Source organism: Grammomys surdaster, unplaced genomic scaffold (assembly GCF_004785775.1).
Source record: "Grammomys surdaster isolate TR1022 unplaced genomic scaffold, NIH_TR_1.0 181, whole genome shotgun sequence".
Taxonomy (NCBI): Eukaryota; Metazoa; Chordata; class Mammalia; order Rodentia; family Muridae; genus Grammomys; species Grammomys surdaster.
Window position 1 is genome coordinate 3,631,753 of NW_021604626.1, and position 25,369 is coordinate 3,657,121.

General features: G+C 47.0%; 1 protein-coding gene across 4 annotated transcripts in view; it reads right to left on the reverse strand.

The window, feature by feature from the left end:
- Positions 1 to 25,369, reverse strand: part of Disc1 (DISC1 scaffold protein) — a 208,513-nt gene that overhangs the window by 20,343 nt on the left and 162,801 nt on the right. For 3 of the 4 annotated variants that reach the window (XM_028767739.1, XM_028767737.1, XM_028767741.1), the window contains 2 exons: positions 21,117 to 21,177; positions 6,446 to 6,719 (listed from right to left, as the gene is read on the reverse strand). In XM_028767739.1, the coding sequence (XP_028623572.1) occupies positions 6,446 to 6,719; positions 21,117 to 21,177 (335 nt within the window). The remainder of the gene's footprint in view (positions 1 to 6,445; positions 6,720 to 21,116; positions 21,178 to 25,369) is intronic. The other variant, XM_028767738.1, reaches the window with a different exon arrangement.

The window sequence follows — 25,369 nt, forward strand, 5'->3', positions numbered from 1 at the left end:
AAAGGACAACAGTGCGTTTGTTAGTGAAGCCTGTGCTGGTGTATGTGCCACCAGCACACCTTGCCACCCTGTGGTGACTGTGACCACCCTGCTGCCTGCCTACCCCTCAGCCTTTGCCAGCTAATGACAGAGAGTCTCCATGGTGGAAGACTCCAGGAGCCCTGAGGTCTGTTTTCTCAGATGCACTGAGCTATGGTTAATTAATGGGGGAAGTGCAGATGCCACAACCCTGGGCCCTGGGGCACAGAGAGTGATTCCACATTTTTCCAAAAGTACAGGAAGCAGGCAGATCAGAGGAACCGATTTCCTTCCCTGGGGCAGGTGAAGGAGGCTGGCAGCAGGCAGGGACATTAATTAACAGAAAAGGACCAGCAGGAAGGAGCCTCTCACTGGCTATGGAGGAAAGCTTTCCCTTACCCACCTGCTCCCTCCATCAGAGGCCAAGGCCAGGCTGGAGGGCAGAGGGCTCGCATGCTTATTGGTTGAATGGTTTCTAAACCTATTTATGCCAATTGTACTTAAAATCTTAATTATATCATTTAAATATGTACCATACAAAGCAGTGCCATGTTATTATAAAAAGAGAAATTCTTATGTACATTTCTTTTAACAGAAAGCCTTGGAAAGACAGAACAATATTGGAGAGAGGCAGAGAGGAGCTGGAGCCCGGGGACTGCTTTACAAGTGACTCTTAAGTGTTCTGTCCACTTTAAAGACACCACAACTGGAAACTGGATAGTAGCTTGCAGGTAAGGCACATGCAAGAAGGGGCCCTCGAAAGCCACTCAGGAGACCCCTCAAAAGACCTTGATCTACTTGCTACGGTGAGTGATTAGCAAGTGGGTGTCTGTGTTTTCAGTGTCTGAAACGGAAGACCGGAGGGGCTTTGTTGCAGGTAGACAGAGTCCCTCACAGGGAGGGGACACAACAGAGATGATTCAAGAGGACTCTGAGCAGACGGCGTTGATACATTCCTACTGGATGCTACCCTTCAGTCCACCCTGTAGTCTAAGCATAGTCCCCTGCACCTGCACCTGCACCTGCACCTGCACCTGCACCTGCACCTGCACCTGCACGAAAGCCCTCATTGCTGTGGCCAAAATCCTTGTCATAATTAACTGGCAAGAGAAAGCATTCAGTTTAGCCACCGGGCTTGGACAAATGGTTTCCCAGAAAGTAACATGAATATAGAATTTTTTTTGTGTGTGTGTTTTTTTCGAGACAGGGTTTCTCTGTTTAGCCCTGGCTGTCCTGGAACTCACTCTGTAGACCAGGCCAGCCTCGAACTCAGAAATCCACCTGCCTCTGCCTCCCAAGTGCTGGGATTAAAGGCATGCGCCACCACCGCCCAGCGAATATAGAATTTCTTACAGAGACGTTGCTCCCATCTGAAACTCAGGAATGTGGCCCGGTTTTCTGAACTTCTACCAGCATCGGCCTTTCGGCTTGGCTTTCAGTTTCTCTAACCTACGCTTCTGAACTCTTCCACCTCCATCCAACAAACTAGTTCCAAAGTTTCAGGAGCCACAGAATCAAGGTCATCCACCAGTGCACTCCTGACTCTCCGTATCAACTTCCTGTATTGTGACTTTTCAGTGCTCTGACCTGTGAGGGATGTGGAGATGAACCTGGTAGAGGAAGAAATGGGGAGCTGGAGGTACCAAAAACCCCTGTAGCTCCTTGCAGAGTCCTAGTGTATGGTCTCACAGGGCTCCAGGCACACCAGTGAGACAACACAAAGGACCAGAGGCCAGGGCTGTGGCTGCTTCCCTGTCTTCACAGAAATCTCCATGGGGGATTGGACCCTCCCCTACATGCTCCTGGACAGGCTCCTGGGTAGGCAAGTCAGGTTTGGCTAAACAGCAGAGGTTGTGCCTCAATTTGCCTTTGAATACATAAACATACCCTAATTGGCTAAAAGGCTACATATAAGCACATGTAATAAACAATAAAGTTAGATTGCACTCTGATGCTGGTCTGCAGAGTCTGAATCCTGAGTGTCTTTGTGGGTTCCGCCTCTACTGTCCTCCTACTTTCTGGTCCCTGTTCTCACAGTGACCAAAGCATCTATCATCCATCCATCGTGCGCAGTGTCAAGAGATGAGGGTTCGCTTGGGGTCATTGGTAAGAGGATCCAATACATGGCTCCTTGGTTCCCTTTGCTTGGACAGACCTTGATGGCCATGGAATTTGCAGGACAGATGGACCTTTCACCTTCTTACCTTGTGTCTTAGTTTGTGTGTTGTTGTGGTAAAAATATATTGGGAGAAGCAACTAAAGGGAGGAAGGTTTCATTCTACGCCTCAAGTCAAGGCTATAGTCTTTCACGATGAGGTAGTCACAGAGAAAGGGGCTTGTATTAGGTGGTTACATTGTAACCACAGTCAACAAACAAAGAACGATGAATGCATGCATGGTACCCACGGCTCAGCTCCCTTTCTCTGCTGGTACAAGACTCTAGTTGGTGGTTGGTACCTCTCGCTCCTATAGGCGAGGAGGACATGGGGGGAGTAGTGGGAGGTAGGCTAGTCACTCTGCACCTCTAATTAAGGAAGTAAAGCCTGGCCACAATGCCTCAAAAAGTGTCCTCAGTGACCTACTTCCTCAAGGCGGTTCTGACACCTGAAGGTTCCAGCCTTCCCAAACAGTGTCACCCACCAGGGACCAAATGTTCAAATCCAAGAGCCTGTAGGGAACATTCACATGCAAAGCACAACAGTAAGGAAGGAGAAAGCAAAACAAGAAGGGGCAAGAGACAAGGTGCACTAAAAGGTCACCATCACCCCCTTCCAATGACATAGGGTTAGGCTGCACCTCCTATAATTTCCCTAGCTTCTCAAAATATTGTCACCAGCTAAGGACCAAGCCCTAACACATAAGCTTTCAAAGGGATGTTTCTTGTCCAAATCATAACATTATCCATTCTCCCTCAAACCAGAACATCTCAAACAAATAAACAAACAAACAAACAAAAACAAAGAAAAGAAAAGAAAAAAAACAGGGTTTTCCCTGAGCTATTTCTAAAGGTTCCCGTATCTCCTAAAATTTTGATTAAATAAATTTGTCACACCTTCCCCCCTTGTCAACCTGTCTTCTGTGAGACATGATTCTGTGAGGGCTGGGGAAGGGTACCCCTGACATTCTGGATGCCAGCCTCAGAAGAGACAAAGCTATGGTGTCTGCTGTGTCTTTACTGCTGGTTTCTTTGCTTGCAGAAAGAAGTAGCAATTTTCTGGTTGCTAAACGTATGGCATGGGATACCTCCGTGGTACCAGCTTCTCTCTGGCTTATTTTAGCTTGCTTGGTGGAAGTTTCTGGTTTGGAAAGGACACAGCTCAGAGGGAAGTCAGAGGGAGTCATGCTGTCCAGGGGACTAGACACGAGGGGAGCTCATTAGAACAAGAAGGCAGCTGGCGTGGGCGGACAGGCTACAGAGAAAGAATCCCAAAGGTACTGGGGTCAGAACAGTCAGCATACACAGCGCCCCTTCAGTACAGGAGCCTGGAATGCTGATCTCCCCAGCTTCTGCCTGACTCCTGTGCAAGGTTGGAACCATCTATAAACCAGGGCCAACAACAGCGTAAGGCTTGGCAGAGAGCTCCCAGGACACCAGAAAAGAAAGTGCTTTCACAATCTGTGCATATGCATGCCTTAGCTGCTGCTGCCTTCCTCTGGAACAAAGCTTCAAGCAGAGGGTTTTGCCTTCATGGACTCAGCTGCAGAATGAAGGTAATGGCTCTGAGTAGCCTGGCAGGGACCTTCAGCCACAGGGCTGACGTTCACTCCCTGAACAATGTGCTTCCGAAATGCGTATCACTGTGTTGGCCAGATAAGCAAGGAAAGGCTTTGAAACCGTCTCCCCGTGGACCACTGTAAGAAGCCCACGATTTGTCACGGAAGATTTGGATTGAAAAGCAATTGCCTGCCCCCAGGGTGTCATGCTTCAATAGCAAAACCAGTGTGGGGTGGCCCAGCACAGCAGAGTCTTGCAAAGTCAAACACACCTGGAGCTGCAAAGCAAAGGAACATTTTGCCTCAAGATAAACACGTCATTCCCCAGACTTCAATAGTCCCTGGAAAACAAGACAGGAAGGCAAAACCATCTCCACCAGGAGACCCCTAACTGGCACACCTCTGAGCCTCAGGTGTCTAAAGCCTTCCAGCAAACAAAGCAAGACTTCCCCTTTGGTAAACCTTCCTCTCCTTAGGCACTTCTCTTGTTCACTGCTCAGTTCTCCTCCTGATAATGGGAGCAAACCGTATTAGCAAAAGCCATTCTAGGTGTTGTGGCCCCCGGAAAGTCAGAGACACAGAGATCACCATGGGCTAGGCTTTACCGAGTGCACAGAGTCTGCAACTAACACACCACAGGCTGCTCTGCTCACGCACACCTCACCGTAACAGGCTAAGTCCTCTGAAATAATGAGCCAAAGAGATTCTTTTCTCTCCTGATTCTGTCGGGCCATGGTAACAGGAAAGGTCATTAATGCAACTGAAAACTTAGTTCTGATCATTCTCTCTTGAGAATTTATAGCCGTTGTTATCTGTGTGTGTCTGTCTGGGTATGTACGTGCAGGTATGTGTATATGAGTTTGCGTGCACGTTCCATGCGTGTGAGAAGGGTGTGACGGGTGTATGTATGTGTACGGGGAGACCATTCATACGTGTGTATGTGCAGATAGAGGCCAGAGTCAGCTTCAGGTGTCAGTTCTTGTTGCTTGTGAGACAGAGTGTTAATTCACTGTCCTGAGGCTCACCCATTAGGCAGACACAGCAAATCCCAGGGACCCTCCTGTTAGTGCTGGGATTACAAACCTGCACTCCCATGTCACGCCTCTTATGTGGGTGCCACTGGGATTTGGACTAAGGTTCAATTGCACAGCAAGCACTTTACCCAGTGAGCCGTCCCCAACCCGTGCTGTTACTGGTATTGTTTCAGTGGATAAGAAAATATGGCATACCAGAAGCAGAGACAGAACCCAAGCAGAGAGACTCCAGGCTCAGACCTCCATGCTCGGCCTCTCTGGCTCTGAGCTCAGCCTTTCCTTCTCTGAACAGTCCGAGTCCTGAGCCCAGTTCATCTGTTTCATGTACAGCCCTGACTTTAAGCAGGCAGACATTGCTTTAAATTCTTAGCTACTTCTGGAAAGTTATGTGCTATAATATCCATTCTTTTCTTTGCTGGAAAACCGTGATTCAGATATATACACCATCAGGTGACTACACCACAAGACAGAACACATCTCTCACCCCTCCCAGATTCTTTTTCCCAGCTACCTGGCAACGATACTGGTCTCTGGAACCGTCATTTTCCCCTTCCCCCAAAAAATCTATTATTTTAAGATCCAAGACACTTGTGAAACCAAAAGGGACCCAGAGTGACACCTCTCATGGGGACATACATTCAAACATAGGAGGACCAGGGCCAGTCCTCAGACAGCATAGACACAGCAACCAGATGTTAAGCTGAGCACAGGGTACAGGATCTGTAATGTAACAGTCTTGTCCCACCCAGGGGCAGGATGCCCATGGACAGGCCAGGGTGCTCTCCCCACCCTCCCTCACATCTTACTGAGTCTTGGCAAAGGGGAGGGGATACCACAAGGCTGGGAAGTCTAGGTGAGAGGACATGAGCCAGGCATCTGCTAGAGCCAGTCTCTTCTCTAACAACATCAGGACCTGAGAGAATGCCTGAAAGCCAACAAACAAGGAGCTTGGAAGGCTCAGAGGGTAGGAAGGTGTGCATTCAGGGAAGCCCCTCTGGATGTAGGCGGGGCTAGAAAGGGGAAAGGGAGGGGCGAGGGAGCCTTCTCCACTGCTCGAGGTCAGCCTCTGAATTTAAAAAGAAAAAAAAAGGCAAAATCAAGTTCTAATAGAAATGCACATTTATCAGGTCAAATTTATCAGAATGTATCACCAAACAATGGGGCTTTCTGCTCTTTGTTTTGCTTTGATTTCATGAAAACAGGAATCAGAAATATTAGTCATGGTCTGTTTTCTGTGAAGATGACATATATATGTGCATTAGAATGTTTGAATTCATAAATGATACATTGTAACCTATAGGTTCCAGAGATACAATAAAATAAATATATGATGCAAAATATACAGTTTGTATAACAACATATGTTAGATAAGATACATAGTAATACTATATGTATAACTCTATATTAACTTCCTCAGAATAATGGGGACATCTAAACTACGGTTAAAAAGAAAGCTAACATGCCAAGCTTTTCCTTTTGTTCATCTACATTTTAAGCTTCAAAAAGTTATATGCTATTTTGTTACAATACCCAAGAGTTATATTCATTTTAAGAACTTTGCGAGGGTCTATGAAAACACTCTGAGTTCTGTTTGTTCTTATTCCCAAACTGCACATGATGTACCCCTGACAAAACTGCAGACACAGGACAAACACACAGGACAAACACACAGGACAAACCTCTTTCCGTGGGCCTGCAGCACAGTGTGGTGAGGGAGCTGAGCGAGTATTCCACTCATGGAGCACCTGCAAGGGGGACTTTTCCTCTTCAGGGTGGGGTGTTCGAGGAACAGCCAGGGCAGCTGTCTGGGAGGCCTCTCCTGTGCTGTGCACCTGCTTCTCATCTCCCGCATGTGGAGTGCTGCCTGCTTCCTGAAGCTGCAGGCTCTGCATCAGCAACTGACAAGCCTCCAAGTCTGCTTGCCACACTCTCCTGAGCACCGGGCACCTGCAGCTAAGACAGAAGCAGGCAGGCACGGACATTAGCCCAGCGATGGCTCACACTACCCGTCAATGCCGTGTCTATGTCAGGGGTCACCTCAAACCCCCAACATCATCTTACAGAGAAAAAAACTTATCAACCAAAGAACACAGAGGTACCAAACCTGTGTGTCCGTGTTCATGGTGACATTCATATGGGTACTTCTTAGCTGCTTGGTCAGCAAGGACATCTAGAATCTCACTTATGCTTCCAAGAAGAAGAACTCAGTGTGGCACATCCTACCCTCTATTCCTATTGGAGTAAACAAACCTGCCCAGCTCTGCCCCAGGCTTCCACAGGTGCTGTTCCACTACCCGGAATGTCACCCCTCATCCTACCAGCAGCAGACGCACACACACACATGCACACATGCATGCACACACACACACGTGTACACACACACACATATACACCAACACATACATACACACACACATACACACACATATACACACACCATGCATGCACACACACATATGAACACACACCAACACATACATGCACACATACACACCAACACACACACATATACATACACACCAACACATATACACACATATATACATATATACCAACACATATACACACATATATACATACACATCAACACATATACACACATATATACATATATATCAACACATATACACACACATATATACATACACACCAACACATACACACACATATATACATACACACCAACACATATACACACATATATACATATATATCAACACATATACACACATATATACATACACACCAACACATACACACACATATATACATACACATCAACACATATACACACACATATATACATACACACCAACACATACACACACACATATACATACATACCAACACATATACACACACATATACATACACACCAACATATACACACACACATACACATACATACCAACACGTACTCTTTATTGCTCCTCTTTAACTCCTGTCTCATTTTTTCCCCCTTCAGATCTTTCCTCTTGCTCTCTTAATGTTCTAACAAAGGTACTTTAAGAGTCTATAGTTCTGTCTGAGAAGATCTCTAACCATATCCACACATGTACCTTTAAATCTTTGAATATTAAACACTTTAAATTTTAAAAAAAAACCCAGAAGTTTATTTCAAAACCCTTACATACTTGCTATCTGAATTGTCGATCTTTAATGTTTCTTAGGCGGGCATGACTGATTTCCAGAATTTATAACTTTAATGTCCTGCAGACTTAATGTAGAGTCTTTGTCTCTCTCCTGCTCTCATCCTTAAACTGAAGATATTCACTAATATGTTTTCCAGTTTGGGACCCGACACAGTCAAAGCTTCTCTGTGGCTCCTGCACCCCAGGAGCTAGTAGGGATCATGGGACAAGCTGCAGGTCTCTTAAGGCTCCCAGGAAAAGAAGGTCAACAACTTTCCTCATTATAACCTGTAGAATGTTGCAGTGATTGGTGAAATATGGCGGCCTCCTGTCTGAGTGAAAGTGGGACTGGTCTTTTGAGCTGTCTCTAGAACACACTCACCAAAGACTAGGTGCCAGTTTCAGAAGTGTGAGCCATGTGGCGGCAAATCACGCATGTGGGTGTAAGACGGTCGCGCTCCTTGTGGGCTATGTGATAATTTCATCAAGGGTTGCGTTTCCATGACATCTGCTCTGTGTATCCATTTGTACCAAAGAGTGTCGTGGTTGGTTGTGTGGGGGGAGATGCCTGTTCTTCCTGCCCAGGAGAGTAACTGGGTCATTAACAAAAATTGTTTCACCAGTGACTCAGAGCCTCTGAGCCTTGTGAGGAGAACAGGGATGATATTTTTGAGCTATAGTAGCTGAGAGGTCTGGGTAGAGAGCTGGGCCCTGGCACTGTCATAACCTTCTCAAAAACTAAAGGAGGCCTACGGGACCAATGGAGCACAACCTGGGAGGACTGAGTGTGGTCATGCTTATTGGGGATGACGCTGACATGCAGGGATTTGGGGAGGCATCCTGCCTCTCTACTGAAGTAGTAGGAACACCCTGGACATAGTGGCTCATGGGTGTGATCCTAGGACTTGTGAGGCTGAGGCAGAAAGATTGCTGTGAATTCAATGCCAGCTTTGACTACGTAATGATTTCTGGACAAGCCTGGGCTGGAGTGAAACATTCTCTCAAAACCAAAACCCTGGGAACCTGAGTTCTAACACAGACACCTGAAGTTTCAGCCCTTGTCACTGACGCATCCCTCCCGATTTACTCTCTTTTAAAGGAATTATCTTGTTCTCTGGAAACTTTGAAAGTCTTCAGGTTCTCTTACAGACCCTCAGTGAAAGAAAACATAGGCCCCAGAGGACAAAGGTGATGCTTCTAAATTCTCAACAGAAGCCAGTGAAGCATGTGTCTGCATTCTTTCTATTCCCTGAGCAAGTTAATCTCCAACAGACAGAAAAAGTCACTGTGTTTACATCTTATTCCTTGGTTTATTTTTATTGATTAAAATTTTTTAAATTTATTTTTATGTGAGTAGGTGTTTTGCCTGCATGTCTATCTGTGAGCCAAGTGTATGCTTGGTATCAGCAAAGGCTACAAAAGGACATCCAATCCTCTGGACTAGAGTTATGGATGCTGTGAGTTGCCTCATAAGTGCTGAGAATCGAACCTGGGTCCTCTGCAAAAATAGCCAGTGCTCTTAACCACTGAGCCATCTCTCCAGCCCTTTGACTTTCTGGGAAAGAAGTTTAAGCTGATTGTATTTTGTGTGTATGTGTGCATGCATGTAGAGGCTAGAGGTCAGCCTCTGGTCTCTCGCTGAGCCTGGAGTTTGCCTCTCCAGTGCTGGGATTTCCAACATGCCCCCAGCCTATGGGATGGTGCCGCTTATATTCAAGGTAGGTCTTATCACCTCTGGAAAAACTCTCACAGATGCACCAAGAGGGTGTTTTGTAATCTCCTAGTCACTTCGCAATCCAACCAAACTGACCAGACGAAGCTCCGTGTCCACAGCACTGGAGGGTGCCACAGGTGTAACATGTCGTTCTGCTGTTTAGTCCCTAAACAACCTCACGATTAGGACTTCACTCTAGAGGCTTCAAAACATACTTTGAACTTGGCCATTCCTACAACTGAACACCTAGTGCCTATCCTTTCTCTGGAATCTGGGCTGCACCAATTGTGAGCAAACCAAAGTGGTTGCGTTGGACCAAGCTGAATGCTATCATGCAGCTGAAGGAGTCTGGGCATCTCAGAAACCACACGTCAGAACGACTTGCTTCCTTTTCTTGCTATGGAAAGCCGGCCTGCTGTGGATTGCATACGCTCTCCCAAAGCTGCAGATTATCAACAACTCACAGACGCAGGTATCCTAGCTCCCTCTCTGTTGTTGTGATAAAACACTGGGCAAAAGCAATGTATGGATGGGAACAATGTATTTATTTGGCTTAGAACTGAACAAACACCCGCCGGGAGAGACTGGCAAAGTATCCATCCTAATAAAGGTTAACAAAAGGGAAGCCTTCCTTGTAATAATTGCTGTGGAATTGGCTACATTAAAAATTAAAGTCTCAGGGTGAACACGGAAGGGCTATTCTGTATGGCTTCTCAGCTGCTCAAGATCAAATGAACCAAACACAAACTTCAAATTATCTGTACAATATCTAAGGGGGAGAGAATGCTTTCTAAGCAGCTCAAAAAGACAAAACAGAAATATCTAGATGTATTTGGATATATATGTATGCATATATTGAAGTTTGGACATATATACGATCAAGATACCAGAAAATCTGGTGTCTGCTGAGGATACACCACCCCACAGACAACGATGCATCTGAGTATGGTGGGAGAAGCAAAGACCACTTTTATCAGGATGCTAACGTCAATCTTAACTGCTGAGGGCCACACCCCAGTGACCACTGGACTGGAGATTAAAGATCAATGTTTTAATTGAGACAGGGCATAGATATCCAGACCATGGCAGGTTATTTAATCGGTCTGCAATTTGATGGAGAAGGAGCAAGAGAAAAGGGAAGTGGATGAGGGAAAGGAAGAGGGAGAGGATGCTGAGGGAGAGAAAGAAGCAGAAGAAGCCAAGAGCACAGATCACTTTATAAGGTCACATGGGAAATCCTGTTAGGATCCTTTTTTGACCAGTATAGTTCAAGGTGGCAGGTGTGTGATGTCACGGTTGGTGCCAGTGCTACAGACTGTGGCAGCATGAACAGGTTGTGGGTCAATGGCCACTGTGTTCTAATATCTACAGGGTTGGTTCTCAGGCGCAGAGATATGAATTGGCACAGGTGCCAACATGCATATATCTAACACCCAATAGGCTCAGGTGAGTACATCAGGCACACACCCAAGAACCCCTTGGTGTTTCAGACTAGCTCCATTCCTGATACTGAAGAACCAGGAATTCTGCTGAGGTTCAAAGCCGTCTTCCATACCTGAGGCAAAGATAGCCCAGTGCCCTCACCCTTCTGGCTTGTGAGAAAGGAAACCCTCTTGTTGGAGCTTTCATCCACTGTCTCTAGAAAACTGTCTCAAACTGCAAGATGGCCATAAACTGAATCTACTTACACAGAATTGTGGGGTGCCCATTACACATGCATAGGAGAGAGCAGATTAAACCTCCTCAGGTAAAAGGAAGTATTGGGTTGCCAAGCACTGAGTGGATGAGGGGAGGATGACACCATCACCCTATGACCTGGCAGGTCTCAGCTGCAGGAGAAGCCACCATGACAGGGCATTGCTGTGGCCACAGGCTGAGATGAAATCTGGGACCTACCAGAGCCCAGGGCAGACTCAGAACTGTACCGAGGAATTGTGTGCAGACATCTCTATCTATCCAGGCACACAGAGTATCATAACAGCTGAAATCTAAATTGAAGTCTAAAAATAGCACAGTAAAATTACTTCCTTCACTCCACAGAGAGCAAGTGGGCTGACACTCACAGCTGCAGGGCATGGCTGACTTCCGGAGTTCGCGTGGACAGAACAGTTACACAACTGCCCCATCTTGCAAACACATCGCCCATCCCAGAAAATGGGGGAGCCAGAGCAATTACCCGGTTGGTGGAAACCGATCATGGACATTTGATTATAGTTATTAATGAGGAGAACGAGAGACGGACCACTGAGCGGCAGGCTAGCGCTAAGTGAATGTGTATGAGATTCCTGGAGGGGGATTAATTTCTGTTTGCTTTTCATCTCTCAGCTACCATCTGAATGTGACATCAAGTCTAAGCATGGCCTGCCACAGCCTTATCAGTATTCAGTGCTTTGCATGCTGGTCGCATTATCTCCGCTGGATGTACCAAACGAGGGGTCTCTTGCTGTGGGCACCATTTTCCTGATTCTAATGCCGGACCGGGGGAGGTAGTGACTGACTTTTCAGTCGAGAAACATACCTCAGAGTGTCAGAAAGACATTCTTCAAGCAAATATTTGCCTCTCTGTGTGTTTCCCGCTGATGATGAGCACACACGGTTCCTAATCTGGAGGGCACACGGACCACCATCAAGCTCCCAGCCCATCAGAGGACACTGGGCTTTCTCTGCATCTCAGCTATGAGATCTCAAGCTCCTCAGAGGTCAGGTCCCATTGTCCTTTTGCCTGTGGTGGTCTCTCAGCCTCTATGTGTGGTTGACTGAAGCATATGCAGTGCCAGAGAGCACAGTGCTGGACCATGCTTTGTTCTGCTCTAAGTTCTGTGCTTCTCCAACCAGAGACAAAGAAAATCTTATCAAGCCCTTCTAGGGGTTTTATCTCCAAGCCATAGAGACAGTCCTGAAGTGTGTCCTTCTCTAGAGTTAGCAGACAGAAGGCCCCCAGAGCCCATCAAGCCACACTAGAAAGATGATTCTTAAGTCATCCAATCTCTCTGCCTTCCCATGAGAAGCAGGCTGCTCCCCACATTGGATCGTGAGGTCCAGTGAGGAGGGAGATGTCTAATCAAATACAGCCAAATCAATAACAGCAAAGGGGGGATCATCTGACTGTGCTTAATATTTTCGGGGGTCAGCAGGTCAAAGCCAAAAAGCCGGTAGCATAAGAACTGTCAAGAAGCCAAGATATATGGGACACTCCGTGCACCCCATTTGAAATCAGCATCACCTTTCTGGGGATTAGACTTATCAGGACATCAGTCCATTGGCTGTCAGAAGAGTTCAGACTAAAGGAGTTTCAGACAAGAACCAGGCTTCTGTGTGAAAGTCCACCAGGTGTTTCCACGGCTACCTGAATGCCACACGTGCCCAAGCATGACTATGAGAATGACCCAACACGTTGCAACTTATTAAAAATACAAGGGGATTATGATAGAAATTTTTGGCAGGGTCCTCCGTAGTGAACTTTGTAGATGAACGTGTCATGTCACAAAGTCAAAAAGACTGACCCCCTTCTGGATGCTGAAACCTACGTGGGACCACGTTTACTCTGAGACCATACACCTAAACCTTGCTAGCCCCCTCCTCTTATTGAAAGGACTCACAGTCACTTAAGAGATGACAAGGGCAGGGAAACACCGGGGCAGCTTGCCCTTCTGACAAGCAGGAGGAGGAGATACCCTTCAAAACCCCTCTCCTTCATACTCCAGTGAGCCACACAAATGAACACACCTGTGTCACAGCAGCCTCGGGGACCACTTCCGTCCGGTAACTGCCAGCGCTGGCAAATGCCATTGTCAGCACAAGAGCAGTTCCACTGAAAGCAACGATGGAGAAATCCACGAAAGAGTCAATTAAGATAGGCAAGAGGCCGAGCGGTGGTGGCACACGCCTTTAATCCCAGCACTTGGGAGGCAGAGGCAGGTAGATTTCTGAGTTCGAGGCCAGCCTGGTCTACAAAGTGAGTTCCAGGACAGCCAGAGCTACACAGAGAAACCCTGTCAAAAAAAACCAAAAAAAAAAAAAAAAAAAAAAAGATAGGCAAGAGAGAGCTGGCTAAGTGCAGCCTGCAGCCTGCACCAGTGGGATGCAGCCCCTCTGGGGAAACCGAGGCACTGCTTACGGTCTCGTTTACAGAATAATAAAGGAAATGACTCACCCTGTTGGCCTGTGTGGTTGTCACAGGTCATCTCTTTGTAATTCTCACCTTGGGCTTCGTCCAGGAAATAACTATGATTTCCATTGGAAACTTAAAAAAATTTAATTACACTTATGTGTGTAGGTGTGCGTGCCTGCACATGCTCATACTCAGGTGTGCGACATTTTACATGTGGAGGTCAGAGGACAACTTGAAGAAATCAGTTCTCTCCTTTCAACCACGTGGGGCCCGAGGGTCAACCCAGGTCACCAGCCTCCGTAGGCGTGCTTCTACTGGATAATCCATCTCAATGGTCTGGGGACTTTTTTTTTTTTTTTTGGCATAGCTAAGAGATTGGAGAAACAGCTCAGCGGGTGAAGCACTTGCTGCACACCTATGGGGACCAGAGTTCAGATCCCCAGCACCCACAGGAAAAGCCAAGTATGTGAATACATGCCTGTGTTCTTGCACATAGAGCATAGCTGAGTTTGGGATGGATGGAGGCTAAGGAGCCCCCCTTTGGGGCTTGAGGGGGGGTCTCGCACTCCGTCCTGGTGTGGGGTTGAGCTATAATATTTGGGCCTGGGACTCATCTCTCATCACAGATGCTCTCATAGCAGCCACAGGCAGCAGGGACAGGCAGGAGGGACAGGAAGCAGGGACAGGCAGCAGGGACAGGCAGCAGGGACAGGCAGGAGGGACAGGAAGCAGGGACAGGCAGCAGGGACAGGCAGCAGGGACAGGCGGCAAGGACAGGCAGCAGAGACAGGCAGCAGAGACAGGCAGCAGAGACAGGCGGGGAGGGGGGAGTGGGAGCAGACTGACTCAGAACCCTGTGGGTAATACTATATCAACTGTGTGCTTGCCGTGGCTGTGGCTCTGGCTCAGGCTCACCAGTGAAGCGGAGAAGAGTCACTCACAGTCTTGGAAGTACCCGCCGTCTAGAATGAAGGTCTGAGAACCTCCCCCCAGCCACAGAGACTTTAGAATCCATCTGTCTGGAGGCCACGGGTTCATGGCACGTTGTCAAATTAAACTATCAGGCAATCTCAACATGCCCTGGAATCATTAAAAACTCTTCTCGTTTCATTAAAGACAAATTGGATCTCTGCCACTGACATATCGACTGAAACTTAATGCCGCTTTAAGATTTCTTCAGTTCACGGCCAAACACATCAGAAAGACTTTTGCCTCGAGTAGTTAAACTCACCTGAGGTTGGACGCTCCCTGGTAATTAATAATTGTCTTCTTGTGTGCGGGCCTTTTCTTGAGATAGTGTCTAGTCCAGGCTAGCCTCACACTCACTATGCTTAATATGTAGCTAAGGCTGGCTTTGAACTCCTAATTCTCTAGCCTTCACCTTGCAAGCCTAAGATGACTATACTCAGGAACAGTTGTCTTTAAACGTGTGAAAGCCACCCTGGAATGCGAAGGCTCAGAGTGAAGTGGCTTTTGCAAGTGTCCTCAGGTGTGGGATGGCCTTATCACCTTGATTCAGGACACCTGTGCTGAACTTCACACGAACCTTGTGAGTGCAGCCCACCCACACTGTCTCCCAGAAGTGGCCCCTTCCTAGGAAGGTCTAAGGGCTAGCAGTCGCTGCTGTGGCAGACACTTGATGTATCTGTCTGAAAGCTGCAGTGCTCTTGTGAGGAACCCCCACCCACCCACCTATAAGTACACCCAATAAGCTCATCTCGTCACCAGGTTGGACTTGAGGCCCTAGCTGGGGTGAATGGGCATTTGTTCAGATTTCCCTGGGGAAAGGCCATGTAACACAGGCTATCTCTAAAAACAGCTTCACGTCCATGGAATGATTACAAGTCAAGGACAAGAAAAGTGACAGCAGTAATCGGCCCCTCCTGGAAAGGACTCACTCAGGGCTGATACCGTGTCGCACAGTGGTCCTCCTGGCATGATGCCCAGGGTTACGTCAGGCCTCTGCTCCTTTATCTACCTTATCTCTGGATGACATTTCCACTGTCTCTAGGAACTATCGAAAGATAGGTAGAATACGGAGCTGTGGTGACCCCAGACGCTCTTGGCCGTCTACAAAGGGTCACTATGCAGAGATCCCGAGCTCAGGAGACACAACAGCTGGTTCCTGGGCTGGGGACCCACAAGGTCAGGACTCTCCTGCTCACAAGCTCCAGTGTCAGGTGTGTGGCCGGCCGTGAAGGCAGCAGGTGACTCTAGGATCTCAGCCAGCAGATGCTACATGTAGGAACCACTGCAGGCTCTCGGTCTCCACCAGAGCCACTGACAAGGACTCAATTACCTCCTGTCTTTTCCTTCCGCCCTCGGTGGGAGCTGTCGGCATCTGGCCAGAGGGCAGGCAACAGAAAGAGCAGGCTGTTTACATAATGGAGGCTTGAGAACTTGCCATGACCTTGAGACTCACTAGGAAGGCCAGAGAGTCAGTCTCTCTTGCTTTTAGAAAATAAGGGTTTGTGGTTGTTTTTGTTTTTTTCCAGCATGAGATTGTGTGAGTGTTCTATGTGGAGAGGCCAAAGGAAACCTCAGGTGCTAGCCACCTTATTTTCTAATTTTCTATTTCTTCTAGGCTCGGCCCCACAGTTACTTGGCAACGGCCAGGTATGCCTGACTCATAAAAGGGGCTGCTTGCCTTCTTCTCTCTCTCTCTTATCCTCTTCCTTCTCTACCCCTTCCCCCCCACTCCCCTCCCCCCTTTTTTCACATGTTCATGGCCAGCCTCTATTCTTCCTCTCTCTCTCTCTCTCCCCCCCCCACCTCCTAACCTCTCAACTCCCCTTCCCATGCCCTAAATAAACTCTCTTCTATGCTATACCATCTTGTGGCTGGTACCTCAGGGAGAAGGGATGCCCCAGCATGGGCCCGTGGAGGCCACCCCTTCCCCCACACCAAACATTCCTGGCTCTTTCTTTCTTTTTATAAAACACAACAGGATCTCTCCTTGACTTGAAACTTGAAAAGTGGGCAGAGCCAGTGAGCCCCATAAATCCTCATGTCTCTACCTTCCCAGGGTTGGGATTAAAGCCTGTACCCCCACATCTGGATCTTTAAAACGTGGGTTTTGGGGACTGGATTCGGGTCCTTGTGTTTGTACATCCAGCATTTCGATGGCTGAGCCAGTGCCCATCTCTCAAAGCAGATCTTTTTCACTCCATCATATGTTTGTGGTTTTTATACTGCTACTGATGAATAATAGCTCTCATTTATCCAGTCATTATCGCATATAGGAAGCATCTTTTATCCTCTTCTGCAATTGTCTCATTTTTATGATAGAAAAGGAGGGCTCGGAGAGATTTACTGTGTAGTGAACAGTCGCAACTCAGAAGGGATCACACTCAGATCTAGACAATCTTATTCCTGAGCCCAAGCTTTAAACTTGTGAATCCTCTACCCAGGTCTCACAGCACCCAGGAGAGATGGTCCAAGAGGTTCCCTCAGAAGCCCATCCCTGAATGATGCCTCCACCCTGACTTCGGATTTGAGGGTGCACATTGCAGTCACCAAATTAAAGCATGGAAGCAGACACAGTCTAGCCATGCTTGGAGGTTTTCTGACCTGTGTTAGAGACCGGGCCTTAAGATGACCTGTGATAAAGGCTTCAATAGAAATGAGATCCTCGGGCTGGAGAGATGGCTCAGTGGTTAAGAGCACTGACTGCTCTTCCAGAGGTCCTGAGTTCAATTCCCAGCAACCACATGGAGGCTCACAACCATCTGTAATGGGATCTGATACCCTCTTCTGGTATGCATGAAGACAGCTACAGTATACAGTGTAAATAAACCTAAAGAAAGAAAGAAAGAAAGAAAGAAAGAAAGAAAGAAAGAAAGGAAGGAAGGAAGGAAAGAAATGGGGTCCTCACAGTAATGATTGTGTTTGGTGCTTTATTTTAGTTTGTAATACTGAGAAGGTCAGGGTGGACTCTGCTTGTCACCTATGATAATTTGGTAAGGAGGGACTAGCAGCTTCTGAGACAATCTATCAAGAGCGCTGAGATTCTTTGCCAGAGCTCAGAGCTCTCTTTCTGAATTGTCCTGAGGACTCTTGCCACCAGGGAGCAGACAGCCTGCTGGGGAACACTTGCTTGTGGCGGTGAGTGATGACTCTGAGAGCCTTGGTAGTACCCTTGGTAGTACTATTAGGTTCTATTGCTCCTATTCTGACTTCTCCCACCGCTGGCTCCCAGCTTGAAGGCAGACTGTTGGTGTTAATAGGCTGAGAGGTGTGTCCAGAAGCCTTGGGAGACACTCAAAGGCTTTCTCTGGCCTTGTCCAGCTATGCTGAAGCCCCTTGGGATGTTAGCTGAGTAACCTACCTGCCTGCCATTGCCTATGAGGGTATTCTCCCCAAAACTTCCAGGTAATTAGTAGGTAAACATTAGGGTTTGTTGTTGTTGTTATTGTTTAAGAACCAGATCTCCTTTAGAAAAAGGTTACCAAGCTCTTAAATTCAAAATAAATTGGAGATAAGACACCGGAGTTCCTGAGTGTTCCTTTCCACCATGGGCCAGGGTCATGTACAGGGGTCTCCGAGCACCCTCACATCCAGAGACGAAGCCAACCTATGTCTTTTCTGCTTTGGTTGTGAATGTCTGACTCACCCTCAAGCAAACACTTGAGAACTGAAGGAGAGAGCTCAAGGACACAAAAATAAACCAGCAGCCATTAAACTGCATTGATAATTCTCAGCAACAACTTCAGATTCAAGTCCAGGAAAACAGCTCACAGAGAGGGAATGGAGGAAGATAAAGGATGTCCCCCTCCAACCACGCACACCACGGTCTCTGTGGGTGTACACAAACCCAGTGTGCGCATCCCGTGTCGGGGCAGGTGAGGCTTGGCCCCTGTCTGTCTGAGGCGCTGGCTTTCCACTGGACAATAAGGATTTTCTCCTCCGCAGTGGTTACGGGCATAAGATATGAGCTGGCTATAATGCATGTAGTTCACCTACAAAGGATCGAGGATAGAGAAGAAGAGTGGGGAAGATGGAGGGAGAAGGAGGGAGAGAGGGATGGGGAGGGAGAAAGGATGGGGAGAGGGAAGAGGGGCAGAGAGAGGGAGAGGGGAAGAGAGAGAGCAGAGAGATGGAGAGAGGGAGGGAGGGAGGAGACTTCTGTGTCAATCACTGGATTTGGTTTGCTTTTTTTTTTTTTCCTTTTGAGTTTGAGAGTGTATATGTTTCACTAGCCGGGAACTCACCAATTAGTCTAGGCTGGCTGGCCAGTGACCCCCAGGGATCCCACCTGTCTCTGCCTGCCAGTGACCCCCAGGGATCCCACCTGTCTCTGCCTGCCAGTAACCCCCAGGGATCCCACCTGTCTCTGCCTGCCAGTGACCACCAGGGATCCTACCTGTCTCTGCCTGCCAGTGACCCCCAGGGATCCCACCTGTCTCTGCCTGCCAGTGACCCCCCAGGGATCCCACCTGTCTCTGCCTGACTAGTAGAAAGTCCCAAGTGTGCACCATCACGGCTGGCTTGCTTATTCAGCCTGTAGTCTAGGGATCAAACACAGGTCCTCGTGGGTCCAAAGCCAGCACTTTACCAGCTGAGCTGTCTTTCTTACACCATAGTAAAAACCTCTGAGCCAAGAAAAGTTGTGGTGGACGCCTGAGACCTCAGCCTTGGGAGCCTGAAGTGAGAGGGCCTGAGTTCAAGGCACGGCACACATGGGCCGCAGAAAGAGACTCTCAACAAAACAAAACAAAACAAAACAAAACAAAACAAAACAAAAACAAAAACAAAAAACCCTGGAGGCGAAAAGTAAGAATTCTTTAATACTTCCTTTGACTCGGAAGGCTAAGGGAGAATATGTGGTAACTGAGAAGATGGGGATTGAAGCCAAATTCAGCCCTGAGGTGAAAGAGCTAAATCAACACACCCATGTTTGCTGTTACCTCTATAGCAGCCTAAAGGGGACACTGAGTGGGCAAGTGGCTTTGTTGTGGTTTGTAATATTCTACTGTGTATCATAAAGATGGAATGCCAAGGCAGATGGGTCTAGACATATCTATACATCTATCTATAGCTATAGCTATAACTCAATATAAAAGAATCAACCCATATAAAAGCAGAGTAAATAAAAAAAATAGGGGGAAAGATAATCAATTCTTCCTGAGGGTTGGTAGGTCATAGGTGCAGGGCTACAGTTGGGGAGGTGTCTGTCTGTCTGTCAGCACATATGCTCCAGGAATCCTAAAATGATCCTCTCTCCCTCTCTGCCTTTCTTTGTTTCTACTCCCTCAACTCCCCTCCCCACACCTAAATAAACTCTATTCTATACTGTATCCGTCATAAGGCTGGTACCTCCTGGGGAAGGGATGCCTCAGCGTGGGCCCTCAGAGGTCTGTCCAAGTTGGTCTAAGATGACTGTAAGTCACACCTCAGGTGGCCTGCATGCCCGAAAAAGAGGGTATCAGGAATAAGATGGAAGAGAGGTGTGTCAGAACACCCCTGCTAGTATATGGTAGGAAAGCCAGACTCGGATCCAAGCCCCTGAGCTTCCTGCATATACTCCTCACAGCCAGTGCATGATGACCAGCTCTGACAGGACTTTCCCCAAGTCTAGGGACAGCAAGGTCAGTTGGTAGGTGGAAGGACTTGGCTTGCAACCTGAGGCTAATCCCGTACCCCAGCATCCTGAAGGGAGAGGCCTTGGCACTGTCTTGGCAGACAAAGGTTTAAGAAAGATCTGTTCCAGAGCCACTTAGCAATTTCCAAAATAGTAGCAAGATGTTTCCATAAAACCAAACTGGCTGCCAGGGAGGAAAGGCACAGACTACATCGTGGAACTTGTTCCCTTAATTAGGACCAGATCCCGCTGGCTGGGGTTTATTTCCAGAAGTAGACATCCCAGCAAACCAGAAACAGCTTGACATGCTGTGGAGTCCCTAATGCTTCTCCGATCTGAATTCCTAATTGGGTTTATATATTTTTTAAAAAAAAAAAAAAGCAACCAGGAATTTTCATGCTGGTTGTGATCCGGGATTCAAAACAGAGTCGACAATGCAGATTCCTGCATTGTTCTGCATGTAAACCGGTTCACAGTCCTTAAGACCCCTTCAGCAGAAAGCAGAAGCAGATCGCAGCGTGAATTCTCAGCTCAGTATCCCAAAGAGGCTTTTCTTATTCCGAGATGTGAGAACTGCCCTGTGTTCTCGCCAAGATGCCTTTAAGCATTCTAATCTATTTGCTTTGTCAAAGGGGAGCCTGGGCTAGGAGACGTTGGAACAGCACCTGCTCCTCCCCCTGGGGATGCTGGGTGTTTTCCTGCTTTCTTTGTTAATGTATTATGAAGATTGACTGGCCCCTTCCCTTGCCTTCACTGAATTCTAATAAAACAAGCAGATATACTCAGGGTCTATAGGACAAGAACCGCCTCTTACCTGCTCAGCTGACCTTCCAACACTTCCATGCACTTCACAGTGTTAGCCTTCACGCATGTCTCTGCAAGAAAAACTCAACGTAAGCACAGCTGTAGCCCAAACTGAGAGAAAACCACAAACGCTCATTTAAAAGCTGAAAACAAAGGATCGTTGGTCAGGAGTCTAATAACAGCAGCATGTTGTGTTTGGAAAACCCACAAGTTCATCCAAGTGGCTGCCTGGAGCCATGCGCTGGAAGTATGCAGAGGCTCCAATTGTCTCTGCAGCAGGAATAAGACACAGGTAATGACACTGGGCCACCCTGGCTTGATACTGTCACAGGTAGCTGTCACTGTCAGTCCATCGCTTTGCATGACAACACCCTCTCTTCCAAAACAGCCTCTGTAAATGAAAACTAGCATGCTCTCTCGTTTATAAACAAACTGGGCTTTCAAACTAATACTTTGTTAAACAAATCATATACTCAGTACTAGACTCCATGTTAAGCTTTAGATGTGTCCTCCAGAGGGACACTATTTGAATGCTCAGTCTCCAGCTATCAGAAGTGGGTCCCTGGGGCCAGCTCTGATGGTGGTATCTGCTTCTGGCTCCACCTCAAGCTTTCTTCTTCCTGATCCACCAAGCTGTGGGGATCTGACCCCCATGCTCACACTGCTACATAGTATAGACAAAGGCAAATATGTTGCCAAGGGTGTGCCTTAAAGTTACCATGTGCTTTTGCTTCAGCCTGACCAAGATGATTACGGACACAGCCGTCCTCCTTTCCTCCACTGCCCCACCAGGATGACTGTAGACACAGCCACCTCTGTGTCTACAATAGCCATGCCTGACCCACCATGATGGAATTTTCTCTCTGAAACCATGAGTCAAAATAAAATTGTCTGGGAGGTGGCTCTGGGTGAACCAAGGATGGATATGATCAAAATACACTGTAAGAAAGTCTCAAAAGAATTAATACAACTGTTGTGTAACAATGTGAAGAAAGCTCTTTTCCCTGAAGTCCTTCAGCCAGCAGAAATGTAACTAATACCTCAACTTCTGTGGCCTCACAGCCTGATAGCTTCCTGTGTTGTCCAGCTTGCCTAGAGGCTGACACCCTTGCAGATCACTGTTGGGATAAGAGTTTCCTGACCCCAATCAATTGCCACCATCATACTGAACCCCACCACACTGAACCAGGTAGTCTAAGAGCACCTTGAAATATGTGCAGAGTCAGTTCACAGCCCTCAAATCAGGCCAGAGTGTAGACATGGAATTTAGACTTCTAACTTGCAAGATAATACAACCTCCAACACACTGGCTGAGAACAAGGTTCATTTTCTCTTTTCAGTCCCCTGCTCATCCATCCCGAATCTGCTAGAGAGGTACCTCTGAGGGACTGGTGATTCCCCAGAACAAGGGAAGGTGCTCAGGAGATGCCAAAGGGAACAGCCATGGGCCCTCAGGTTCTTACGAGGGAGAGGCACGAAGCAGTAGTCCCTACTTGCCAACTGAATCCAATATTCTGATCATGCTACTATTAGAATGGAATTCAAATAATTAGTTTAATGACTCCACATTAAGTGGAAGCTAATTAATGGTTGAATATGGTAAATTTGGGGAAATATTTAGCAGAATATATGCCACAAGCATAGGTCAGTATCAAAGATGTTTAACTTAGGTCCTATTTCATGTAAGGCATTATATATAGTATTATTTGTGTGTGCAAATGTACATTAGTGTGCTTGTATGTGTGTGTGTGTGCATGTGTGTATGTATGTGTATGTATATGTGTATGTGTACATGTGCATGTGTATCTGTGTGCATGCGTGCATATATGTACATGTATGTGTATTTGTATATGTGTGTGTGTGCATGTATATGTGTGTGTGTATGTGTGTGCATGTGGATGTGTGTGGATGAGGATATGTGTGTGTGTGGATGTGTGTATGAAGAAGTCAGTGGGAGCCATCATGTGTCTTCCTCAGTCACTCTCCATCTTACTTTTTGAGACTGGATCCTTCCCTGAGCCCAGAGTTCACAGATTCAACTTGCCTGTTCTCCAGCAAGCCTCAGGGACCCTACCTTCCAGTGCTGGGAAGACAAGCATGTGCCACCACACGCCCAGCTTTTAAATGAGCGCTGGCGTTGAACTTGGGTCTTTCTGTATTCTCAGCAGGTAATTTACCTACTGAGCCATCTCCCTAGCTCCCTGTTCTTGGTGCTGCTAAGGATCTAGAATCAAAGGACCCAAAGAGGCCAGGCTAACTAGATATCATGCTGGTACATTTGATTTTTTTTTTTTTTTGAGACAGGGTTTCTGTGTAGCTCTGGCTGTCCTGGAACTCACTGTCTCAGACTCAGAGATCTGTCTGCCTCTGCCTCTGCCTCCTGAGTGCTGGTATCAAAGCTGTGTGCCACCACCTAGCTACAATTTTATTTTATTTTTTTACAGGTCTCATTATGTAGAAGCCTGGATGGCCTAGAACTTACTCTATAACCAAGGTGGCCTCAAACTCTGAGAGATCTTCCTGCCTCTGCCTCCTGAGTGCTGGGATTAAAGGCATGTGTCACTATGGTCAGCTGTTATTACATTTTCTAAAAGTAATACTTGTTTATATTCTATGTGTATGTTTCCCTGTGTGTATATATATGTGTGTGTGCCATGTGCATGCAAGTACAATTTGCTTGGATACACACACACACTCACTCACAATAACAGAAGTAATCCTTGGCCTATTTTTGCAAAATTAAGTTATCATATTTCAAAGGTCAACACTCAAAACACAATTTAGCCAAAATTAACTTCCATTTAGAAAAAAAAAATCAGAAGGAAAATGAGAGAGAAAAACTGGAAATCCTGACAAATTTCAAATATCCAAGGCACTCACCACCCTCCAAGTTTGTGTGGAAAATTAAACCATGTACAAAAATGCAGTGTGATCCCAGCGACCCAAAAGCCCCAGGGATGGCAGAAGTTGAAGGAGACGATCCTGAAGCCGTTCTGTCTTGGCACATGAAATAGAACATGACTGCACAGGGCCTTGAGAGCTGGGGGAATCCTTTCTACAAAGCCATTCTACACGCATCTAACATCACACTCAGAGGCAGGAAGTCAGCACCACCACGGGCCGTCTCCCAGCCTCCGTGTTTTAACGTTCATATCTATCTTGGTTCACTCTTCCAGGCTGCGTGTGTCCTGCCTGTGATTGCACAGGTGTTCAACTGCTTCTTCATGCCTACAGAGTCAACACTGCAATGGTATATGGTGGTTCTGGCTGGGTAGGGCTCTGGAGAGAGAACCCTGAAGCTGGAAGCTTATCACACTCCAAGGTTGCTAGATATTCATTATAGAGTCTCCAGAGCCAGAAGCATCGCCGCATGGCCATTGAACATTGCAAGGCATTGTTCAGATTTTGAGCTGTGCCCCTCAGTCTACCCTGTCTGTTCCTATAGCGAAGGGATTTGCAGAGAAAGGACAACGGTTGGCTGTACAACCTGGAGAATAAAGATGTGCTAACAGAAAGGGCTTCTCTTTAGAGTTCTGCCCCAGTTCCATGAGGCATTGAACTGGGATCAGAAGACCTGGAAGAGAGAACTGGAGGACAGGGGTACTCGAAGAATGACAGCTTGTCTATAGGCAGATTAAACTGTGATTTTAATTTTTTCACACAAGGGTTATATACACATAGAGGCAGGATGTGGGGAAGGGAATGGCCCAGGAGCTTAGGTGTTCTCAGGGGGAGTACAGATATCTTCCAGGACAGGGTTTTGGCTGGGTGAAGAAGCAGGTCACTATGACTCTGTCTGTGACTCATTTGCTCTTATCTAAGCTGGAACTTTCTACCAAAGCTACCTATCCACAAGACCTATGACTACTTGTTCTTATCCAGGCTGGCAGTTTTCCACTAAGGCTGCCTGTTTACAAGATCTATAGCTATCTGTTCTAGGTCCAGTGTTTTTCCACAGAGACCAAGACTTTGTGTTAGCAGGCATGTATGGCTGACTAAGGCCTATGGCTGATTTAAACCTTCAGTGTATAAGCAAGGCTGCTCCCGACACATTTCCAGTTAACACGGCTGCCATATCAGATCCTATGTTGATACCATGGATACCACATCATGCTGGGCTCAAGAAAATCGGGCTGCTTAGAACCGGTCCAAGGGCAGAGACTAGATAACTCTGAGGATCATCTGTGGATGATCCCAAACTCCACAGAAGAAAAGGTAGAAAGAAGGTAAGACGGGGAGGGGATCTGTGAGGTATCGATATCT